Genomic DNA, 23,857 nt, shown 5'->3' with positions numbered 1-23,857 from the left:
AGATGTTTGAAAAAGACTCGATAGGGATCACTATGTAAAAACACAACAGATACCCATTTCCTCGCAATTATTGGACTAATATCTGAGAATGGCAAGTTTACTTGCTGTGTGAATATGGAGAAGTAACGTGGCATCGTGACTCTCAGGTTCCAGTAACGTCAGGGAAATGTGGGGCTTTCTGAATAGGAGTAATTGGCTTATTTTGTTTCGATTGTATGAGAAGGTAAAATCAAGTAAGATAGTTTTCTCAAAATGCTCTGTGTTGGCCTTTGTGTCATATGCTGTAGCCACTGTTTGGTACCCAGGCTCATTTCTCACAGGTGGTAAAATAGTGATGTGATGTGTGCATAAATCTAAGTACCATGGAAGCGTGTGGACCAGGGCGGTAATTACATAGTAGTGGTTCTGGCTATATGGTTGGTGTAGGGGAATGAGCTGCGAGTGTCCTGCAGAGCGGCTGGGTGTATTTCAATCTTGGCAATTAGCAAGAGGATATAAGTGGGTGGGACAGCTCTGCACATCACTGGGTCAGCACAGCGCCGGAAACCACTTTTATTTTTCTTGGTCTCTTGCAAATTAAAAAGAAAAGAAGAAAGATGACTTGTTTTTACTGAGTATGGGTAAATAAAAAGCATAGAGTGCAATAGTATTAATCAGCTGTGCTCTTCCAGTAAGGTTTCAGGGTGCTTAGCATTAACCTCTGAGCCCTGTACACTTCAACAGAGACTGCACATACGCATTACATAAAGCTTAGGCTTAGTTTTCTCCTGTGTGTATATTATGAAGTCCAGATCTTTCCTTTGAAAGTCAATTTGGGATTGTTCCTATTAATTTCAGTGAGACTTGCAGCAGGTTCCTAAAATCTTAGGACGCATAGTTAGATACACTAAATGAGAAAAGAAAAGAATGAAGTTAAATTAATCCATTAAGTAATTCAGGTTTCCAAGGGTAGCTGTCACCTGTATGTATGTGGCCCTTGTTGGTGTTCTTATTTAAGAATGTACTCCCCTCTGCCCGCCCCCAGTCTCATACCCAAATCATGGGAGATTGCATCCCACTCACGCTGAAAGCAGTGGCAAAAGGTGTTGGCTCTGATTCTGGTGGAATCAGGAGATGTGTTGCATATTCAGCATCTGAATATGCTGAATATCAAAATACTGAAGGCTGGTAAGCACTCTTTTTTTCCTGCATCCATTTTACTAATCCATTTACCTGCATTGTACTTTTAAAGTTTATTTCTGCTTCACTGCTTTTAGAGTTTTGCTCTACCTTGTATCTAAATGTCGCTTGAGGTCACAGGGCACAAAACAATGAGACTTCCAAAGTAAAGTCCGAAATCTAAAAATGCATGAAGTGTCAGGAACCTCGAAAATACGTTTTTCAAGTATGACATTTCTAGGAATGTTAATAGTGCATATTGGCAAATCTAATTCAAACAGCTTCTGTGTTTGTGTTATGCGTGGTATATTTTTTTGTTTGTTTTGACAACTCATTCTTTACTTCAATTAATAATAATATTTATTTTTTAAAAGTACCTTTTTTTGAGGGCTTATGGTAAATAAGTGACAGCTCTGACCGAATTTACCGCCTAGGTAAGAATACAGAATGAAGGTAAATGCCATGGGGGATTAGTCTCATGTTACATCTGCAAGATTGTAAATTAGCTGAATGTCCAACCTGTTGTTTTCGGGTCTTGTTTTTGTAAATATTGATTAGATTTTTCAGTAGTTCGCATTTTATTAAAAACTTAAATTACTTTAATGTTTCACAGTGCGTGAAGGAAGTTTTGTAGGACAAATTCTTTTAAAAGGACATTGTCAAGGGAGTTTTGCTACATAAATAATCTTTGCGCTTGTAAGAATGTCCAGAAATGTGAAAATGAAAACTCTCCTTTGCCAGGCTGCTGTGCTCCATTTCATGTGCGTATTGGTTTGTCATTATAGGGTTACTGATAAGTGTTGTGCTTTTTGGCATTGATGTATTTTTCAGAAAAAAGAATTGAAGCATTTGTTTTGAAAAAAGAAAAACACATTTAAAGAATTTCATGGACTTTGCAAACAGATTTAAGAAAATGAAAGGTAGGTCAAATTTTGGGCCTACAAACCTGACAATGTCCTTTACTTTTAACATGTATACCTTATTTAAGACATTCCTGATCCTAATGATGTTACATTAATCAGTGGCAGAAAAATGTGAAAATGACATTGTTAATCATTGTTAATAGCTTACCTTGTTGCATTTTGGTATGTTTTCTAATGTCAGCCCACGGTGACAGCCTACTTTGAGATCTGTTATTTGTGCAGCGTGATCCCTTTAGTTACTTTCAGCTCCTAACGTGAAAGGTTGTTTCATGAAGGGTTTAAAATAAATTGTAACAGTCTAGAGTAGTCGCGGAGTGCTTGCTTATCCTGAAATTCTGAGTATGGTGAATGATATTGGATTGAGCTCTCCCCCTTGGTGTGTGGCACACAAAGGTGCTCCTTGGGTTACAGGAGATGCAGGAGGGGTTTTGGAGGGGGGGAGAAAACTAGGCTGCTTAGGTAGGTCTTTATTTTCTTTCAAGTTTGGAAAAAAAAAATACGTCTTGTACTAAGGCTGGTCTGATAATATGTAAGTCCCTGTGCTGCTGGAGATATGGAGGTGGTAATTCACGAGCTGTCCTCTCAAGTTTTGGTTACAAAGCTGGATGATAAATACATTAATCTCTTGTTTGTGAGACCCACAATCACTTGAAATGCTTGTGCATGGGGCTGGCCTGCCGTCAGGCTCTGCAGCTGAAAGCTGCTTTTTCAGTTTCCAGGATTTTTCCCATAAAAGCTGGGCTAGAGTAGGGTTTTGATCCTTTTTTTTTTATTTGAGCAGTCAGTCCAAATAGCAGTTCTGAAATGGCACTCAGCTGTTTTCTGTGTGTGGCAGCTCTTCGACAAGTAGGGAACTGCTCTGCCTGTCTGTGTGTGCATTTTATACCTGGTGCTGTTTTAGAAAATTTCCAGCAGTCACTGGCACGGTAGCTGTTGCTGGGGCAGGAGCTTCACCACCAGATTATTTCCATATTGGAGGGGAAAAAAAAACCCTCAGACTAATAGCTGGGTTGGAGCTCTCGTGGGAAACTTTTTTTTTTTTTCCCTTAAATACATTTAGATGACCTTAAGGGCCTGACTTATACCCAACAAAACCAGCAAGTCCAGAGTTAAGGCTTCTCACTCCATCTCTGGTGCTCACTGGAGCGCTTGGCTCTCTGGCACGGGTGGTGTTGGAGATCACGCGCTGCCCTCACTCAGATCCCTGCTCGCCTAGGCAAAAGGTTTGCTGCCCGAGTGGTGCCGACTGTTGCAGGTACGTCTGTCTGCAGTACAGCTGCTGTCCTGCACAAGGTGCCCAGCGTCTCTCGACAGTCCCTGGCCTTCCCCAGCTTTCCCCAGGGTGTTGGTGGCCGGTGGCAGCACAGCAGGCATGGTGGAAAGCCAGGAGCGAAAGGGGGAAGGGTACAGATGCAGTGAGAAGCTTCAACTTTGAGTTTCCTGGCTTCTGTGAGCACAAGTCAGACCCTTAATGTTGTTTTAATGTATTGTTTGTGTTTAATTTTTAGTAAAAATTTGAACGCCATCCAGGCTACAGAGGTTGCAGTGGATAAGAAGTTTAAAAGCTTTGGTTCAAGATTACAGGAGGCTGCAAGAAAAATTAAAGACATGGAAATGAGGATGGAATGACAGGCTGCTATTTTGCCTCAGAATACTGAAGATTGTAAAGCATTGAGAAATCGAATTCATGACCCTGGAAGTCAAGCTCAGATTAAGAAATGTCAGGTTGGTAGGGGTTCCTGAAAGTCTCAAGTTAGGATAAATTGAGATTGTTTTAACAAAGGTTCTAGGATGTGGGGGTGGATGGTATAATTTTTTTTATCTGTGTTATGTGAAATGCTATACTGTATACTTAAGGGAAATTATTTTTTTAAATTAGTTTCACATTTGTGGTGTTGAATGTCACTTTTGACCAGTTTACAATTATTTCTCTCTGGCACCAAGTTGCATAATTTACTCGTAATACAGGCATGGAAAATACTGCTCTTAAATGCACATTGCTTTATCCTGTCCCTCCAAGGGTCTGCTGCAAAGCCAAACACATGGGTGCGGTACAACATTCTAGATAAGAAATGGGCAGAAGGTATCTAAATGGTGGAAGGAGTAGTTTTTTGTTCCAGGGGTTCTGATTCACAGTGAAACTATGTCTTTCCAAATGTAAACTTGAAGTGTTGAGTTATTGTCTGCGATGCAGCGATACGGTATTTAGGCAGAAGGATTGTGCAACAGGAAGTCTACGCTGAAGTTCAGAAAGGACTTTGGCAAGCAAACGTTTGTGGGCTTCTCATGGTCAAGGTCACTGGATGTATTTGAGTGCTGGGGACTCTTAACGAAGTCTGCGATTCTCTTGCGGAGGGTTTATCCTTCTAGTTGCTTCTCTGGCTTTCATTTCTGTGCTGTGGGGCTCAGTCTGGCATGCCACGTAGCACCATCACACACAAGTATCTTCATTGAAATCGATAGATACGCTGGTGTGAGGGGCAAACCAGACCACACCTTTATGTATTTTATAGAAATCATTACTGTGATACTATACCTCATGATTTTCTGAGATAGCGCTAGTCAGAAAAGTGTTTCTTGAAAGTGAGAATTTTTAATCTCCTCTTACCTGTTTGGCCTGTCTGCACACTTCTCTTGACAGAGGTGCTTTAGTTGTAGCTCGGAGGACATCATCTGTGCCATATTTTTCCTCATTTATCTTCAACAATTTCAGTATCAAAGTTCTGTGGATTTTTTTTTTTTTTTTAAATTTTAGCTGCCATTCAGACTTGTTGATGAAATCCTGGCTTTGCTGAACTGACAATTAAGACGACGACCATAACAGTTCAGTTGTAAAATGAGCACAATTATTCCATGCAATATGAATAGCACTTACAACGTCACTTTTGCATTTGTTTCAAGAAATAATTACATTTTATTAATGCTATGACATATACTATTTTGAAAGAACCATGAACAGGTCTATAACACGCTTTATTTTAGGGTGTTTCTAAGTAGATGTAATGTGGGGTTTTATAATTAAGTTCCCATTAAATGATAGTAGTTATTCTCTGGACGACTATGTAGCTTTACATTGTGTATCCATGTAGCGTTTATGTCCTGTACCACATTATTAGTGTGTAGTTTATTTACTAAAAATGACTGTATGAAGGTTATGTGGCCATTTCTGGTTCAAACGGGTAACAATAGTACGTTAGCAAGATGCATGATTTTTAGAAATGGTATTGAAGAGGCTTCCATTAAATTTTGGTGGCTAGTTATTACTGAAAGAATCTGTGTACCTGAAGTATTTCTAAGCATGTCCATCACAGTAGAGGTTAGGAATTGATGGTTTTACAATAGAGAATAGATTTCATGGCTGTTGTACCCATGGAAAACTTTGCTGATGAATACTTTTCACACCCAAATGCCTGTCTGCTGTGGTGAGAGTACTGCAGTCACTCCATTGGCATCATCAGTTGTTGGGGGACACTGGGACTAGAACAGAAAAGAACCAAATGTAGTGACTCTTGTTCTGTCCTTGAGTATAAAAACTGTTTGAATAGGTAAAAAACCGAAGTGCCAGATTGTAGCAGGGCTGGCCTATCATTCTGACTTGCTTAGGAGTGGATATGAAATTTGTGGGTGCAGGCTGGACAGTGGAGAGGATGAGGGCAACGGCCTTCTTAGCTGTACTCCTTCAGCCCCAGGCTGGAGCTTGGTCCCAGTGGGGAAGCAGTGTGCTGGTGCTGTTGACTTATGACAGTCTCTCTTCCCAGCAGCTGTTTTTCTTCACCAGGTATCTTGTACAACTGGGATTCCACTAATTTTCCGTCCACTTAAAATGCGGATGACAGTCTTTCAGGGCTTGCTTTTTGACACAGGCTGGGACTTAAGATGCAGGGATTGCTTGCAGAAGGTAGCTGGGGAACCTCAGTCTTTTGCATTAATGTTGGACTAACTTGTATTATCAAGCAATAAGCAATGTTTTTAAATTCACACTGCAACAAAAATATATTGTTGAAATTTGCATATGAGAAATATCTAGCCTGCTTCACATTGCAGTGTTTAAAACTAATTTTGAAAGAGGAAAATAAATAATATACTTTATTCTTGGTTTTGCTTTTCCTCATCTCTTCAGAAGTGCCTTTTTTTCCACCGATGCTTAACTACTTTTGTGTAAATGTAATGGTTTAATATTATTCCCTTGAGTACTTTTGTATATTTATAGCATCTATACTGTTAAAAAAAAGCTCTCTAAATATCTTGTTATAAGGATTTCTTTTCATTTTAAGACTGCATAGAGAGGGTATAAATGAAGTCTACACTTTCAACTGTCTCATTCCCCCAGATCTTTAACACAGGTTTCTTTTTGACTCTACAGTGTTCCAAGTGTGATGTTGATTTAGGGAGGGACATTTTGTTCATATTTTGTAAGAGTTTTCAGTGGTGGATTAAGTATGATGTGTTTGTTTGACTAAGCTATACAGAATTGTTTTGTAAAACTTTTTAAGTCTAAGCAGACCTAGATAGATCAACAGTTAGTCTATACACTTGGACATTGGATCTTCAGTAAATTTAGAAGTTCTCTGTTGTAGGATGTTTTCCAGTTAAATTCTAGTTTCAGCAGATCATTATCATCATATATGTAAACTGAATACTCAGATCCTGAAATCAGTTGCTTATGATACACCATAAGCTATGCTCTTACAAGCCTGGACAAGATATTTTTCACTCTGTGTAGAGCTCACAAAGGTATGGAATACAATGAAAACATAAATCTTGGATAAAATTGCACAGACTCTTCTTAATAGTGCAGTAAGGATGTATCTTTAAAAACCAAATATAATGTTCCGTTAGTGGTTTTATCTATCTTCCATTGTTCAGCCTTGTGAACCTCCCTGACATTTTTTTTTAGGTCTTCTGTGTTTGGTTGATTGTTGACTGTAAACTTGTTCCTATTTTACTAGCTTCAGTCCTTGAAATCTTTTTCTGCCATCAGAATAAACAGGCTAGCTATAACCTGTTTTTTCTACTACGTTTGCGTGACTTGACTAACAGGTCTTCTCTGTTTCTTTGTAGGCATTCGACCTCCGATCATGAATGGGCCCATGCACCCGCGCCCTTTGGTAGCGTTGCTGGATGGCAGGGATTGTACAGTAGAAATGCCTATTCTGAAGGATGTAGCCACGGTGGCATTTTGTGATGCTCAGTCTACACAAGAAATTCATGAAAAGGTAATACTTAGAGGTGTAACTCAAATTTTGTAGGAAACAATTATTTTAATGATTATGAACAGGTGCAGTGTTGTGTTAGCTACGATAGTGTATTTAGCTATTGCATTTTAGTTAATGGTTGATTACCTTTGTGAGTGAGTGAATGGTAAATTCCAGTAAGTGATGAAACATGATGATGAAAAAAAAGATGAAAATATCTGTGTCGAAGTATTCTTTTCTGTAGGTTATCTTTGGATGGATGTTGTCCATATGCTTACCTACTGCGTTAGATTCATGGAGAGAGTTACCTCTGGGAAAATTATATTATTCCATGATACTTTTGAAGTGCTGCTTGGAAACACTGTCACTCAGCCTTCAGCTGGAAAGCCAGGTCTCAATATTGGTTTGGCCTTGTGAGGAACCTCGAAACTTCTCTGTTTAGCCAAGGAATTGTGCAGACTGGGGTAGGAAGTCTTGTGCACTGAGAATTGACACAGTAGAAGAGTTTCGAAACAAATGCGAACCCAAATTTTATTTAGAAACTTAGTTTAAAAATGCATTCTAACTGTATGTTATTGCAGAAGTTCGCACCCTTCCTGGTGGTTTGGGAGCTGTGAAACAACTAGTCGTACTTAATGTTGTCAAAGGTTTTTTTATTTTCTTGGAGGGACACACATTTTTCATGGCCATTTTCCAGCTGGCCCATACCACCTACGTTTTCTCTTCAGAGACTTCCTTCAGCATGAAGGCCTTGTCTTCCCCAGATCCTTGCTGCTCTCTAGACAGCAATAGAACCTTTTCACATCCATATTCTGTAGAGGTAGAATTAATTTTGGTGAACTTGTTGGCTAGCAGAATAAGCCTCAAATGCCAAATATTCCTTCACCTAATAAAGGATGAAATCGGGACTTACAGCTTCTATGGAGGTAAAAAAATGTAATAAATATGACAGCAGAGGAGGGCAATCAGGAGGCCCTTCCGGGGGAATTTATTCTACTCTTCTCCAGCAAACATGTGTGATAGACAAGTACAGATCCAAGTATGAAAGCCTGTTAGGTGTCTGTATCCACTCGTGTGTGTGGTACTGTATACTGCTGAGTGGGATTCGCGTGTTCAGGAGATGTCAGCTGAACCCAGTTGCACCAGTATTCTTGTTTCTCTGCAGATACCTTGTTAGACTTGCCCTGCACTAATTATAGCAGCTCTTGGGTTTGTGACAGGTTTTCAGAAGCTTTTCACTATTTTGAATTCAAAACTGGTTTAATTGTTTATTTACTTTTCATGTTCTTGTAGTATATAGCATTGTTAAACATTTTAAAGTCTTTGTATATGATGAAAGATTTAATCTTCTTGACAACTTTCTTACAAAGCCAGCAACCTGAGAATAATACCAAGTTCCTTTCTGTTATCAAGTGAATAAATCTCATTTTCTGTAGTCCATTTCATGTCAGCATCTTTCTGGTGAGAACCCATCAACCAACTATTCAGCTTGTTATTTCTTAAGAAAAAGTATTTTTATTCTTAAAAAAAAAAAAATTTTCGTTGTTAAAGCTTTCGAAATTTCTAAGTGGTAGGTGGTTTGGCTTTTTTAACACTAAAGAGAAGACTGAAGAGTTGTATGCTGTGTCAGCACAGCAAACTAGATGGAACTGCCAATTCTCCTGGTTCAGGCAAACGCAAGAGTTGACCCCTCTTCTGAAGCCCTGTGTGTAGTCCTTGGTGGGTATCATCTCTGATGCTGGCTCCTTGGTGGATATCTCTGCAGACTTCCAGATTTCCTGTCTTACTCTTCTGCCCCCCTTCCTACACAGGAATAGGCTGTTGTCAGAATAATAGTCAAGAATGATATTTAAGGTTGTTTTCTGCTGCATCAGTATTGGCTTAATGTCACTACCTTAATTTGTTCAGCTGTGTTTTAGATACAATTAAATTCTAATGTGAATAGGAAAATGGAAAAATATGAAATTGTTCCTACTAGGAAATAATCTGCATTCCAGACAGCCTTTTTTCAGTTCATTAGTAGTTTCTCACAGGATAGTTAAAACCATTCTTTTTAGATTATTCTTGAATTGTAAACTAGATTAAAAGTTGGTAATATTATCGTTCTGATCTCATGTCTTTTTTTAATGTGTTTATACTGTCATATAGAAGACCATCTTTGCAGTGGGTAGTCAATCGGATCGCAGAAACTCAAAATCTGACCTTCTCCTTTGTTGTGACGTTCTGTTTTGAAACAGTAAGGTTTTGCCAAAACCTAATGCTAATTTCAGTCTTCTCTTTAGCTGCTGTTGAAAAAGACCAGTGTTTTTGCTGTGCATACAACTGAAACTACTCAAAAGTAACTAACCTGAGAACAAATGCAAAAAAGTGAAAACTTTTCTGTTTACACTGGTAACTGGAGATGCATAGAAATGGATACTGGTTTTTGGGTTTTGTTTGGGTTTTTTTTTTTTAATAAAAAAGCTTAATTTATAAGTCAAAGATAATAATAATCTAACTATAATACTTTATTTTTTTAATTTAGAGTAATATTTAACCTGAGTTTTTTCTCTGAATTCCCTTTTATCTTTTTATATATTGAGAATTGAAATGTGATATAATGCCTTATTTCTGTGTAATCCTGTTTAATCATGTTGAAAAGTTACTTTAATCTTACTGTTTTCCTGTCTCACCATTGTCAGAAATTTGATACGTGAAGTAGCTGAATTCCTTTTGCAAGGACTAAATAACATGTGGACAATAAATAATATAAATGCTGTTTCACCTTTTTTGAGTAGATAATAGCAGTCTACTCTTCAGGTGGACTTTACAACGTTGGCAGCGCACCACCTGTATAGTTTTATGCTTTGCTTACAGAAATCAGCATCATTTGCTTCTGATGCATCAAGGCTGGGGAATTCCTGAGAGACATGAATGCCTCGACTTAGAAACACTCGGTATTTTCTGTTATCAGTGGGGTGTAGTAAATGAACTTTTCAGATACGGAGACTGAAAGTCAGTGTGTGTATCTCAAATTTTGGCTTCAGAAAAGTATTTAAATAACTGAGGAATAGCACAGGTAGTCTGGTGTTGATCCTCAAGAGTGTTGTATTTAGTGGATTATACTAAAGCTTGCATCCTTTGCTTTTTATTATGCCAAAATAATTCGCTCTTGGTGAGCTCAGTAATATATCTGGAAAATGTACTTTTACTAGTTACCAGTACACTGCCGTGATACAAACTGTCACTAGTCCAAAGGATGATACAGTCCTAAAATGTTTGGGTTTGTTCTGCCAGGTAACAAATTTCTGCAACAAAAATCACAAACCTTAGTTTATTATCATATCATTGTATGAGTTTAACATAGACTAACAGATCAGTTTTATGAAATGTTGAGCCCTGTTGACTTCCATGTGAAGTGTTCACTGTTCATCTGCAGTGAAAAATGACTGTTTTCCATACATCTTTAGTTATAGTACAGAAAGGTCTGTATTTTAGTACTGCTTGTATAATACCGTATTTGGGAATGGTGCTTTACTAAATATAAAATTGTTTTCAGGAAAAATTTTGAAATTAGAAGTTGCATATTTAAAGCAGTATCTAACATGTTCATGTATGTATGAATGCACGTTCCTGGCCATGCTAAATGATGATGTCCTGTTACTTATAATACAGATTATGGTAATGGCTGTAAATTTGCAGAAGACTTTTCTGCACTGTGAAAGAAGAGATGGCTGAAAATCAGGAAAAGTTTTAGTGTTGAGAAAAGCAGAAGGTGAATTTTAGTTTTTCTTTCATGTATTTCTTGCCTTTAAAAAGAGATACTGAATTTAACAGGGTAGCAGATACAGATACAGTCTGAAGTTGCAGGAGGCAGGTCAGAGACTGGGAAATTTAGCATGGGGTTTGAAAGAGGTGATTTGCATTGATACACATAGATGGGTGGCTGTAGACGAATGTCGTGGAAAAAAAAGTCGTGAACTGAGAATCAGATGAGGAGGAAAGCAGTGGAAGACTACAAAGGGATGGCTAGGAGAAGAAGAACCGGTATAAACTTGGTTTGTGCAGTTGTGGAGCCTTGATCACAGGGGTGTAAGGAGTTGGCGTTTAAGGAGTAAATGTTTTGGAATCTGGAGAAGGCATTTCTGCTGGTCATGGGAAGGTTTCAGGGACAGGATGATGGTTTAAAATACTGTCCTTTAAGGTGGCTTGACAACAAAGGAAATAGAGTGGAAAAGGGGAATTTGTAGCAGTTTGTGAGACAGCAGGGCACAAGGTAGGTATTTTTTCATAGAGAAGCAAGGAGGCTGAGAGATTATAACACGTACAGAAAGGAGGAAAAGTGAGGATTTGAATGCCATTTGTATACAGAGTCAAAAGCAGTATGTTAGCACACATAGTAAGGTAGAATACTATTTGCTAATTAAAGTTTTCTCCAATTGGATAATGCCTGAGTTGCAGTTCTGTAGCAATTCCCTTATGCCAAAGAGTTCATTTGTCATGCTCTTTTTATGGCTGAGGAAATTAAAGTACGGAAAATGAATAACTTGTTTAAGGTCACCAGTAAATAGTAATGTGTGTTAGAACTCTGGTTGATCACAGGTCAAAGCCTTCATTCCCTGTGCTGCGGCTTTGCGAGGCAAGCTGGATGGCAAAGACATGTCTCCTTCCTTTTGAAAATCCAGCTGCCAGTGCTTAAGTGAATACTGACATTTACTGAGCGTGACCCAAGGTTTTGAAATAGCTTTGTAGTTAGAGGATGCTTATCACACTTCCTCAGAAATTACCTGTGTAAAGTTTTACTGATTTCTCCCCACCACCACCACCTTCCCTAGAAAAAGCAGTTTGCTTTCAAGCCAGACTGAAAGGCTGCAATATACAGGTTTGTACTTTGACTCCTGAGCTCTGTTTTATTGTGGATGTTTCCCTAGTGAGGCATCATCTGGAGTACTCTGTCCAGTTCTGGGCTCCCCAGTTCAAGAAAGATGAAGAGGTGCTGGAGAGAGTCCAGCGGAGGGCTACAAGGGTGGTGAGGGGACTGGAGCATCTCTCCTACGAGGAGAGGCTGAGGGAGCTGGGCTTGTTCAGCCTGAAGAAAAGAAGAGGCTGCAAGGGGACCTAATATATACTGAATATATCTGAAGGGTGGGTGTCAGGAGGATGAGGCCAAGCTCTTTTCAGCAGTGCCCAGCGACAGGACAAGGGGCAGTGGGCACAACTGAAGCACAGGAAATTCCAGCTGAACATGAGGAGGAACTTCTTCCCTCTGAGGGTGACGGAGCACTGGCACAGGCTGCCCAGGGAGGCTGTGGATTCTCCTTCTCTGGAGATATTCAAGACCCAGCTGGACAAGGTCCTCTACAGCCTGCTGTAGGTGATCCTGCTTCGGCAGGAGGGTTGGACTAGATGACCCACAGAGGTCCCTTCCAACCCCTACCATGCTGTGATTCTATATGGCTGTGTGAAGTTCAGCATGATGTTTGTCAGACTGTATCATGGGATAACTGGGAACTGGGTTAGCTGCATGTTGTCAGGAAACTTCTGTCATTTAGGGTAAAAATTATGTTAAGATTTTGGTGGTTAGATTTCTTTCTTAACAGAGATTGCATTACTGTCAATAAAAGTTACTCAGTGTGTTCAAATTGTTTTTTTATTTTACAGTTCATCATGTGCGTATCAGTCTTTTTGGTAACCCTCTCGGACTGTTTCCAAACATACATGGTGTTTTAGTTCTGCCAAAAAGAGGTGCTCATTCAAAAAAAAATATTTTTAAATAATTAGCTTGCCTCCATCCTCATTCCAGGTGAACTTACTTTTCTCACTGTCTCATACTCTCTTGTCACTCTCCCTCCTTTTCCCCAATCCCCCTTCCTTTCAGTGCCATTCATGGTTTACTGCTTTGCTGGCTCCTTTGCAGCCTACACAGCACTTCTGACTTCTGCAGTGTTCCTCCTCCTTTCTACTTCTGTACCTTCAAAGGCATCAAGGACTCAAGCACTCCCTCGAGGTCTTTGTGTTGCCTAGGATTTTTGGAGCTCAAATTCTTCACTCCTTGTGCTTCCTGACTTCTGCGGTATGTTGTGTAACATGGAGTGCACTGGGTAGCTCCAAAGGGCCAAACATAAACGTCATACACAAGATCTGGTGAAGGACATCTCGACCAAGCAGAGAGAAGATAAAGCGATCCTTGCAGACCCAACTGGAAAAGACAGGGAAGCATACTTGATCAGGAATGATCTTTTAAGTAAAATGTATAGACTGGGAAGAAGTCAAGAGTTTGTTTGAAGCTGTGTACATTTTCTCATTCTCTTTTTGGTAATTATATGGTTTCCTGTATCTTGTCTTAAATCTACCAGAAGAAAAAAAGTGTGTGTTTTTTGACTGGACGTACTGCTTCAGACAGTTACCTGGTTCACCAGAACATTGAAGAGAATAGGCTGCTTGGTTGGAAGTGGGAAAATCGTCTGCCTGGTAAACCTGTGCCTCCAGCCTTGCAAGTGATTGAGTGGTTAGAATGTATCAGATCCCTTGATTCCTGTTATAAAAGCACAAAATAAAATCATCTGCACAGGGATACTACATTTCCATATTTCTAGTTTGTTAAAAAAATTTAAAAGCTGAACTTCCTATTCAGTGGTGTAAGACTTGAAATTTTTCAGTTGCGCTTTTACATAGGGATTAAATGTAGAAACAGTTCCAGTCATTACAGCTTTATCTAAGACTGTTTCAAAGAAGAGCTTTCATAATGCAGCAAATGTTTTGAAACTGATACAAACAAATCAAGAATGGTGCTGATGTTCAGCTGAGTCTTTAATTTGTTCCTGTTATGTCAATGGTTAAGCAAGATAATTTTTCCAGCTTCAGATTCTTCTTTGTTTAGCAGTAAAGCTGCAATCTTGTATTTGTACCATCAGTGTTGTTTATATTCATGATGCCGTTGCAGCGTTTTAATTTTCCATCAAAATTAATTCTCAAAGAATATAGATTGAAAGGAAGCTGCCCTGTTCTAAACAGTAACTTATACTTGGGAATAAGCTGATCCAAAACCTTGTAAATTTGCTGAAACTGAGTGAGCATTGGATCAGATTCCTTATGAAAGATTTAAAAAAAAAAATTTAGGAATTAACAAAAGGAAAACCTAAAAATTTTCATTATGCCTCATCATGCAACATAGTTAACATTTAGCTATCACAGTAAGGAGGTATACAAAATCGATGTTTGTATTCAGTGACCCTTCTGCCAACATCTGTCAGATTTGCCAGTGGCAATATTGCAGGTCAAGTGCAGCATTACAGGAGGGGGCCGGCTGCCAGTGCCTCTTCTGAACAAATACCCTTTAAAAAGCAGAATGGAAGTGCTGCTGTTCCCAGCCAGCAGCACGTAGCAGTCTTACAGACAGATTAGAGTCTAATGTAGTTGGTTGTCAAGTAGCTTTTTCTTTCATTTGCCAGTACCAGATTTTACTAAGGATCATTTGGGCTTGAAAATTGCTGGTGATTGTTGCCACGTGTTTTGACACAGAGTTGTGTGGGTTGATGTGTTGTCCTCAGTGACTTTCATGACATAATGATCCTTAGGTGTAGATGTTCAATCCATCGCAGCATCCGAAAGACTGGAACTGAAATGGAATGCAATTCACTGTTATTAGTAGGACACACAAGTTAACACACAGAACTTCTGTTAAAGATTTTTTTGTTAAAGCCTTTTTAAAAGTGTTTTCAGAGTCTATATTCTCAAATGGACTTCTGACATTAAACTGCATGTAAGTGTCAGTAAATCCTGGGTCTGAAAGGCTTCAATACAGTTTTTAAAAGGAAGTTTGCTATAGGCTAGGCAGGCTATTTATATAGTGTTGTGTGTATTTCCATGTATACTTATATATTTTTCAAAAGTATATTTTAAAAAGACTAGCAATACACTATCATATATGTCACTTATGTATATGTATGTAGTTTATACAGTGTGTGGACATAGAGGTTTTTAGAGAGTGTGTTTTCAGGAGCCTGCAAGTAGGTTTGTTTATGATTGTATAAAATGTTTATACTTATTCATATTTATATACAGTATAAACTTAAGTATTAATATTTAGGGTCTATACAAGATAGTATCCTGGCTGAACAAAGTGCATGCCTTGAAACGGGTAGGGCAGCGCTGCGGATCTTGGGAACCTAGCGTCGAGCTGATAGTCTCATAAAGAGAGACAGGAACTTGCAAAAAGCAGCATAAACTAGCAGAGTTTTGGAGACCTACTAAATATTGTTTGAGCACATTGGCTTCTCAGTTTTATTGGCGTTAGTTTCACATGGACCCTTTGATGTTGTAGGGAGGTTTTGAGAGCAGCTACAAGCCTGCTGCAGCCTTTCCCTGTGTGGCAGACTATTGATAACAAATTTGATGCATAGCTGCTTTTTGCAAGTCAAATAATGCAAAGCCTACCCGGCTTAGGTAAATTACACTTTTTCCACCCAAATGTGCAAAACAGTGGAACATATTTTTTTTTGAGATGACACATCAGACTTCAAGAAATGTAATACCCTGTAGTTCCCAGAACCAGATGAAATATAGCACTTTCTAGTGATGATTTTCTAGAAATATTTTTTTTAAACTATGATATATTGTCATATTCAATATGTAGTTTATGAATATGTTCTGTCTCGGCATGGAAGTAGTTTGGCATTTTACATGCTGTGTTATGTTTCTGTACTCTAGATTTGATCTGCAAGCCTCTGCAATCAGTCGCTCATGGTGAAGTCTAGTAGTGTAGATGACCAAAGAAGAGGAGGCCTTGCTGTTCTATTCTTAGCATGTTACGATATGTTTATGCTTTTCTTAAAAAGTAAACAAGATGCTAAGAGTTCTTCCCCAAATAATACAAGGCATGTGTGTTGCAAGGGTGACTATGTGACATTTGGCATGACGGCTAAAATAGATTGGTGCTGAAATAAGGTGAAAAAAATAGATAGGAAGATGTTTAAAAAGGTTTTCAACTTTCAATATTCAGTACTTACGATCTGTTAAATTCTTTGAAATAGAGATGTATCCTACTACAATGTCCTGTGTTCTCCAAGAGCCTTGGAGACCTGGCATGTTGTGAAAGCAGAGTGGTCATTTTGAGGTCGCACAGTAGCAGAATGACCTGTGCGAGCAGTGATTGGAACGGATGTCAGCTCACTGAAGAGGGTACGAAAAAAGCTTTCAACAAGCAGCGTGCTGTAGCTTTGCCTGGAAGTAAGTCTGAAGGCATAAAAATTGGGCAGATGGGCTGTGTAACCATTTGGTAACAGAAGGAAGCCAACTCCTATGCTGTGTTTCAGCTTTTATCTCAGATCCTTTCTTCCCAAAAAGCCCAGCTGTAGTCTGATGAATGCAGGAGTGGCTGTTGGAGGTACGGGGCTAGCTCTGCTTGTTCTCTGTCAAATTTTGCCCGTTGCCTTTCCTCGCAAGGGATTGTGAAAGAGCATGGTCTGACTGCCACATGTTTGCGCTGATCTGAAATTTCTAGCTTGCTTGTTGAAAGTGTATCTCAATCAAGCTGACACCAGTTGATATTTCTATAATAAAATTGTTGTACTAGAATTTGGTGAATGTCATATTAATCAAGTTCATTACGGAAACCGATGGGAAGGGGGGAACCACACGTATAGTCCTAGAGTACATAGTGCATCCCCCACTGGGTGTGCTTCTGTTAAGTGAGCAGTAAATTACTCCTATGCAGTTATTTTTTTCTAAGGATTATTTCTTTTTCCAGAACTGTTTCATTTATGCTGGATTTCAGATTCATGTGTTCTTCTCGAATTTAGTTCGAGTTTAGATTTTATTCATTGACAAGCTTGTCAGTCTTTCTTGCGTGCATTTAGTGTATGTAATGACTGAAAATATAATTCATAGAAATAATTCAAAAATACAGAAACTTTATTTTTCTAAAAAAATCTTTAAATGGCATTACTGACATTCATCAATGCTGAATGTTTCTAACTTTAGATTTTCTGCTGTTATTTTCTGCGGTTTTGGCATACTTCAGTCACGTGGCCAGTTGCAAAAAGCAGTAGCGTAATTATCAAATCAATGTGAAGTAATGCACAGTCACAAAACATTAACATTTTTGGCAATACATTTCCTTGCAAACTAGTCCATAATTGTAGAAGAGGCTCAAATGCTAAAAAGAAAATTTTAAGAGATTTTTTCATTTGCATCTGTTTGTTCCGTAGCCCATATGATGGGTAAATAACTGCCTGTGGAAATGGCTAGTGTCAGCATTGAGCCATAGCTGAGAAATATTTTTCCTTTTATTGAACACATTCACAAGCTTCCCAATACTTTTCCATCTCCTCCTAGTGCCAAGCCGTAACCTCGATGGGCCCAAAAATGTAGTGTAATGGGCCAGACTGACGTTCTTATCCAAATTACAGTCTTGACTGGCTCTTGACTGGCTGAGTTAATAAAATATGCATGATTATGAAGTGAAAAGCTGCTTTCCAAGTGAAACACTGATTTTAAAACATAAATTTCTGAGCTACTTCACCTGTCTTTTAGCCCCTATTTAATGCAGTCCTTAAAGTAGTGGCAGCTCTCTGTCTGTACATACAAAACCACACAATATTGGCCCTTTCCAGTCTTGGAGAGGAGGGAAAGAAGGGGCTGGCTGTGATGTGAGCCGTAGGTGGGTCATCGTAAGTTTTAAGCAACAGGTATTTGCCCTTAAGCAGAGGAAGTTTTCTCCTATGTCGCAACCATCTAGAACAACTGTGGCGGGAGTGGAGATGGATGTGATAAAACCGAGAATGGAGGACAGTCTACTTGGAGAGGACCAGGCTATCGTAAAGAACTTGAAGACCTTGAGCTTGCAGTAACAAGTGATGTGACTGGGAGAAAGAAGTCCTCCTGTAAACTTGGGAGTGTGACAGAAACACATGCTTCAGGGAGAAGGATTCAGATTTACCTGTTAGTCAAAGGACCAGCTGGCAGTGTGACATTGGCCATGCAGAAACATCACGCATCATGTGAGGCTTCACTGGGAGAGATTTCCAGCACATGTACTGCTGCTGACAGTGCTAGTGTTGGTGTAACTCAGTGGGGAGGGGAACCTCCAGTAGCATGCTGGCTGCTGCTGTGATCACCCACAGAAAGGTTGACCTTAGACTTCTTTAAGCACAGTGGAGAAGTGTTAGACTGGTCAAGGGAGTAGAAGGAGATTGTCCTAAACAAGCCTAGAAGCACTAGGCTTGTGAAGTCTAGCCAAACATGCTGAGAGGGGATATGATCATTGTCTATAAATATGTTTGGATTGTAAACACCAAGGAGATAAAGTATGATTTAAGCAAATGGGCAACACTGGCGCCAGAGCAAATGGTCTGTGAATAAAGTTAGACTGGAAATCAGAAGAAATTTCCATATCGTTTGAGCTGTGCGGTTTTGGAAGATTTTCTTTTAGGAATTAAGGGCACAAAAAACCCTTAAGTGTATTTTGGATGAGCACTCAGGTTAGAACAGGGACTGTTTCTTGTGTGGACTGCCCCAGGCCTTGACTTGGGCCATACCAACTGTAATGTTACTGTAGAAAGCAGAACTAACGAACTGTTTTGATATTTCTTTTAATCCTGTGTAGCAGCTCAAGGAAACACGTACTGATGAGCGCAGTCTTTTATTAGTGACTGCTAGATGTAATCTCCAAAGGATGTGCTTGTACCATTAAAATCAAGGAGTTTTGTGTGTGTATAAGATCATAGAATAGTTAGGGTTCGAAGAGACCTTTAGAGGTCATCTAGCCCACCCCCCCTGCAATAAGCAGGGACATCTTCAACTGGATCATGTTGCTCGGAGCCCTGTCCAACCTGACCTGGAACGTTTCCAGGGATGGGGCATCGACCACCTCTCCGGGCAACCTGTGGCAATGTTCCACCACCCTCAGTGTAAAAAATTTCTTCCCTATATCCAGTCTAAATCGACCCTCTTTTAGTTTAAAACCATCACCCCTTGTCCAGTCACTACATGCCCATGTCAGAAGTCCCTCTCCAGCGTTCTTACAAGCCCCCTCTAAGTACTGAAAGGCTGCAATAAGGTCTCCCTGGAGCCTTCCCTTCTCCAGGCTGAACAGCCCCAGCGCTCCCAGCCTTTCCTCCCAGCAGAGGGGTTCCAGCCCTCTGAGCATTGCTGGGGCCTCCTCTGGCCCCGCTCCAACAGGTCCAGGTCTGTCCTGTGCTGAGGGCTCCAGAGCTGGACGCAGGACTCCAGATAGGCTCTCAGAGCCTACAGCTGTTCTGTGAATTATGTTGTAGCCGAATTCTTTAAGGATGTGTAATTTGTATTTTTTTTGCAGTTCTTACTACTACAAGTAGATCCAGATTCTGCTCAGTGGATTCTGGCCTTTATCTGACTTAGAACTGGGATTTTCAGTCCAGAAACACCTGTTGAAATAGCATAAATCATTTTGTGAAGTATGCAGTAAGAAGCTGTTTTCTTTCTTTTTTTATGGAGTTTGGTTTTATTATCTTTTAAAATTTTCCTTCATGTATTTTAACTTTTAAAATTACTGTTACAGATCTTGAGTTCCAGCAGTTGTAATCCTCTGTGTGCAAGACTGTTTTGCTGCAATAGCTTTTTAAAATGATTTTATGTTGATGTTGATTATTGTTGCTGTTCTTGCGGTACCCTAGAAAATGCTCATATGAGCAAAAATAACTCATGACAGTGTCTGTAAGTGTACCAGACCCAAAAGTCTATTGAATGAGAAATTTAGAGCCTTTGCAGAACTTCTATGTGAAGTGCGTCATAGGAGCCTCTTGAAGTCGTTACTGCTAGCTTAGATGTTGAAAAGATTTGTGTGTGTTTTTGTATCTTGTAGAACGATTAAGATATTAGGTAGTACATTCAAGGTGGAAATAGCAGTGTTTTGAAGAAGTGAAACCGTCCAATTTGCATATAAAGGGAGGAAAATATTTTCTGCTTTCTGAACAACAAGCTTGTATCAGCTGTGCGGGGTGCAGTGTCACTGCTGGTTTGGTAGCAGAGTTTGAATCTGCTGGGCGTGGAGCTGTAGGCTCCCTTCCCCTCCTCCACAGCCTTTCCTCATAACCTTTGTTGAGTAGGCTGGATGCACTCTAGCATAATTTGAAAGATATTCAGACCTTTCAGACCCTGACAATTTATTTTTGGTTTTTTTGTACTCAAGGTTTTTTCTTTAGCAACATTTTTGCCTTGGTACAGTTTATTTCTTAGAGGTGGTGTTGCTGCTGGATAATGTCTAGTCTGGCATCTCGGTTCCACCAATTTATATGACATCCAGTTTTCCATCAGTGAGAGCTTCGACAGTTGCAGTATCAGTAAACTACGAGGCAAACACTTTGTTCTTGTGTATGAATTGACAGATTGAAGTCTCTGTTGCCCAAGAGTTTTGTAATGATTACTGAATGTTTTCTATTCAGGTGTCAAGTGGTTTAATAGCACAGTGAATGCGTGTACCACTGCGTGTATGGTGAAGAGCTATTCCTCTGTGAGTCCATTCAAAACCGAATGTCAGCTGCCTAAGCATAAAAATACTTACTGTTTGAAGTGAGTGCTTGCTCCATCTTGTGTTTCATCTGCATGGGCAGATGCAGTCCAGTGATACTTGTACTTAGGGTCCAGTATTGCAGAGCATCTCCTGTGAAAACTGAAGACTTTTCCCTCTTAATGAGAACACAAATATAGGTCACTTAGTTCTTCTAAAGCTAATCTCGTCATGCTAGAATGGATACATCAGATGAAAAAGGCGAACAAGAGGCTGGAAGATATTTGGAGAAATAACCTTTAAAACAAAAGACCTGGATTTAATGCTTTCACAGTCTTTTTATACCTGAAAATATGTATATGTGATTAAGCTGAGATCCTATGAAAGAAAAAAAAAAGTGGTTTTTTTCCCATTTTTTTTGTAGGTACTAAATGAAGCAGTGGGTGCACTGATGTATCACACTATCACTTTAACACGAGAAGACCTGGAGAAATTTAAAGCACTTCGAATAATTGTCCGGATTGGCAGTGGTTTTGATAATATTGACATCAAATCTGCTGGAGATTTAGGTATGACTATTAAAGACATTATTTTACATCTTACAGTTGCCTCCAGAAATCTGATATCTTCTAAGTCTTTGCATTAATGTTTTCTGTGAAATTTATACTAACATAGTGTATAAGCTGTATAATTTTCTCAACAAAGTGTTTAAAAATGATTGTGGAGCTATTAGCATTAGTTAATTAAGTGATAATATTAACAGCTTTGTGACAGGGTGACAGTCTGCCTGTTCAGTGTAAACCCAAGAAACAAGGCCGTAATTTTTCATCTCTTTCATTTTTACCCCAATTGTGTATTTTAACTACTACTACTGTAATCCAATTGCAAAATATAATTCCATCAGCATGGCATAGTGCTTCTGTTTGAATAAAAAATGAGATCATTATCAACTGTCTGAGACTTATTTATGATGCATGAGATTTAGTACTAAATCACTCCATAAAACAGAAATACCATTTTTATAGGAGAATTGGTTGTTGCTGCTTCAGAATAGATTCAGACACTGGAACCATGAAGAGATGGTACTTAGTGTTTCAGTGTAAAAAAACAACAGCCTGGTTTGTATTTTTCTTATTTTAGGATAAACCATCTCTTACCTATTATCTACAGTCAAACTACCACTCAGAATAAGTGTCTACAATTTCTTCATTTGTTTTCTAAGGTTGAGGTGACCAGGTGTGTTTCCCATTATGCTCTGGGAAGATCTTGGAAACGTTTACTTCCAGCGTGACAGTGCTTAGTCCTAGTAACAACCCCACTGATGTAGTGAGGAGCTGTAATATGGTCTGTTTATCAGTAAAGGATAGTAAAATATTCACCTGTTTCTAATGGCTGTGTAGTTTGCACAGCAGGCAGAGGCAAACAGCTTCTGTGTGAGTTTCTGTAAAGGACATACCATGTCTGAAAGCGTGCAAGGCTGTGTTCCTATGTATTGTAACTAGTGCCACAGTTAGGTGCGTGCGTTGCGAGCCCCAGCAAACACGTATGTAAGTAGAGATTGGCCTGGGGTAAAATCCTAGATCAAATGCCAAAACCTGGGAACAGATCAAAGGCCCCGACCAGTCAAAGTCTGCTTTGCGCAGAGAATCCCTGATAAGAGGAAAATCTTTGCAAGTTGGTTGGCTCTTTTTGCAAGTCTCCATGCTGGATGATAACCCAAGTTTATGCTCTTAATGTATCTGCGTAATTCTTCAAGCCGGAGTACAGCAGTTTGGGACATTCTCATTTGTATGAAATGCTAAATGGCCGCATTCCTAATAATTCGGTCCTATGTTGTGCTTAGACTGAGTTATACAGTCAGGATCCATCGCCTTTGTGCATTCCAGTATTTATGAAATAGAACTGTCCACTCTGTCAACAGCCAGTAAATGCTGGAAGGCTCACAGTGTATCATCTCTGATTTTAGTCGTTAGAGTGAAATGGCTGGAATTAAATACTAAGTCACCACTAATTACAGCACTACAAATGACTTTCCATTTGTTGAACTAGTAAAAATAATACACGAAGAGGTAACACAAGACTCAATTGCTCTTTGTAAAAAGCTTGGATTCACTCTTGAAATACAGTGAAGAGTTAGACCTTAAAGTATGACATGTTCCTGAACTTCTGTGGTAACTTTGGTGTTACTTTTCAGAGAGCTGGCTGATGCGGTTGTTACCAGCTTTTCCCGTTAAGTATTGTTTTCATGTTAACACTTTTACTCTTCTTGAAATGCATGAAAACAGATATTTCTTGGATAAAATATTTAAGATCTGATCTACTTTTTCTCCAGTTTGTTAGTTGTTGACTAGAAAATACATACAAGTTGAGAGTGTAGCTGGATGCAAGTGAAGTGGGAGTCCAGGTTGATGCCAGCTGGCTCCTGAGTTTTTCAGCATTGAACGTATGCACAAGATCACTGAAAGTGGTGGGAAAAGGGAAGAGCAAAGCCAGTGCAGAAGAGATGAATATGAGATAAGAGAGTGCCATCTTTTCCTATGGGAAATGTCTCATCTCTTCATTTCCTTGTCTCTCTTGCTGCTTTTTGTAGTTCACCATGTGTCTGCCTTTCAGAAATAAGCTGTTTTTAAAGTTGGGGGGAAGTAGGGAAAAAGAAATACCTACAGTTTAGGAGAGAAATTATATGACTCTTCTCCCCCAGGTTTCCAAAGGAAACCTGTTAGGGAGAAGGGTATAAGGTGAGTTAAATTCCTTATTTCTCTTCTTAAATATGTAATATATCTTCCTAAGCTCTTTTTAAAGCATTATTTTGTTGATGCCAGCTATCTGGAGACAAACTTATTTAATTTGTTTTTCTATCTAAAACCTGCGTTTTTGCTCCATGAAAAGCATTTTCTGTATGAACAAATGCAGCTGTTTAATATGATGCACCTAAAAGGATGTTACTTTTCAGTCTTGTACTTCTACCCCCACTCGCAGTATTTTTTTCATGTTAAAAAAAATGTGAGTTTCATACAACCATTGAAGTTAGCAGGATGCCAAGATGAATATTCCAGCAAATGATGCTGTTTTATCTTTGTGTAAGTCTAAGAACAGTGACTCAGCAGACACTATAC

At 39.2% G+C, this 23,857-nt stretch overlaps 1 protein-coding gene across 9 annotated transcripts in view; it reads left to right on the top strand.

Annotated features, from left to right (window-relative positions):
* Window positions 1-23,857, top strand: part of CTBP1 (C-terminal binding protein 1) — a 250,777-nt gene that overhangs the window by 203,397 nt on the left and 23,523 nt on the right. For 5 of the 9 annotated variants that reach the window (XM_075420337.1, XM_075420335.1, XM_075420344.1 and 2 more), the window contains 2 exons: window positions 7,143-7,297; window positions 21,166-21,310. In XM_075420337.1, coding sequence (XP_075276452.1) covers window positions 7,143-7,297; window positions 21,166-21,310 — 300 coding nt within the window. Of the gene's footprint in view, window positions 1-1,988; window positions 2,079-3,589; window positions 3,807-7,142; window positions 7,298-21,165; window positions 21,311-23,857 lie in introns of those variants that run through there. The other 4 variants (XM_075420343.1, XM_075420342.1, XM_075420341.1 and 1 more) reach the window with 3 other exon arrangements.

This window comes from Opisthocomus hoazin, chromosome 5, assembly GCF_030867145.1.
Source record: "Opisthocomus hoazin isolate bOpiHoa1 chromosome 5, bOpiHoa1.hap1, whole genome shotgun sequence".
NCBI lineage: Eukaryota > Metazoa > Chordata > Aves > Opisthocomiformes > Opisthocomidae > Opisthocomus > Opisthocomus hoazin.
Note: the sequence above shows the minus strand (reverse complement) of the source record. Positions and strands in the feature narration are given on the sequence as shown.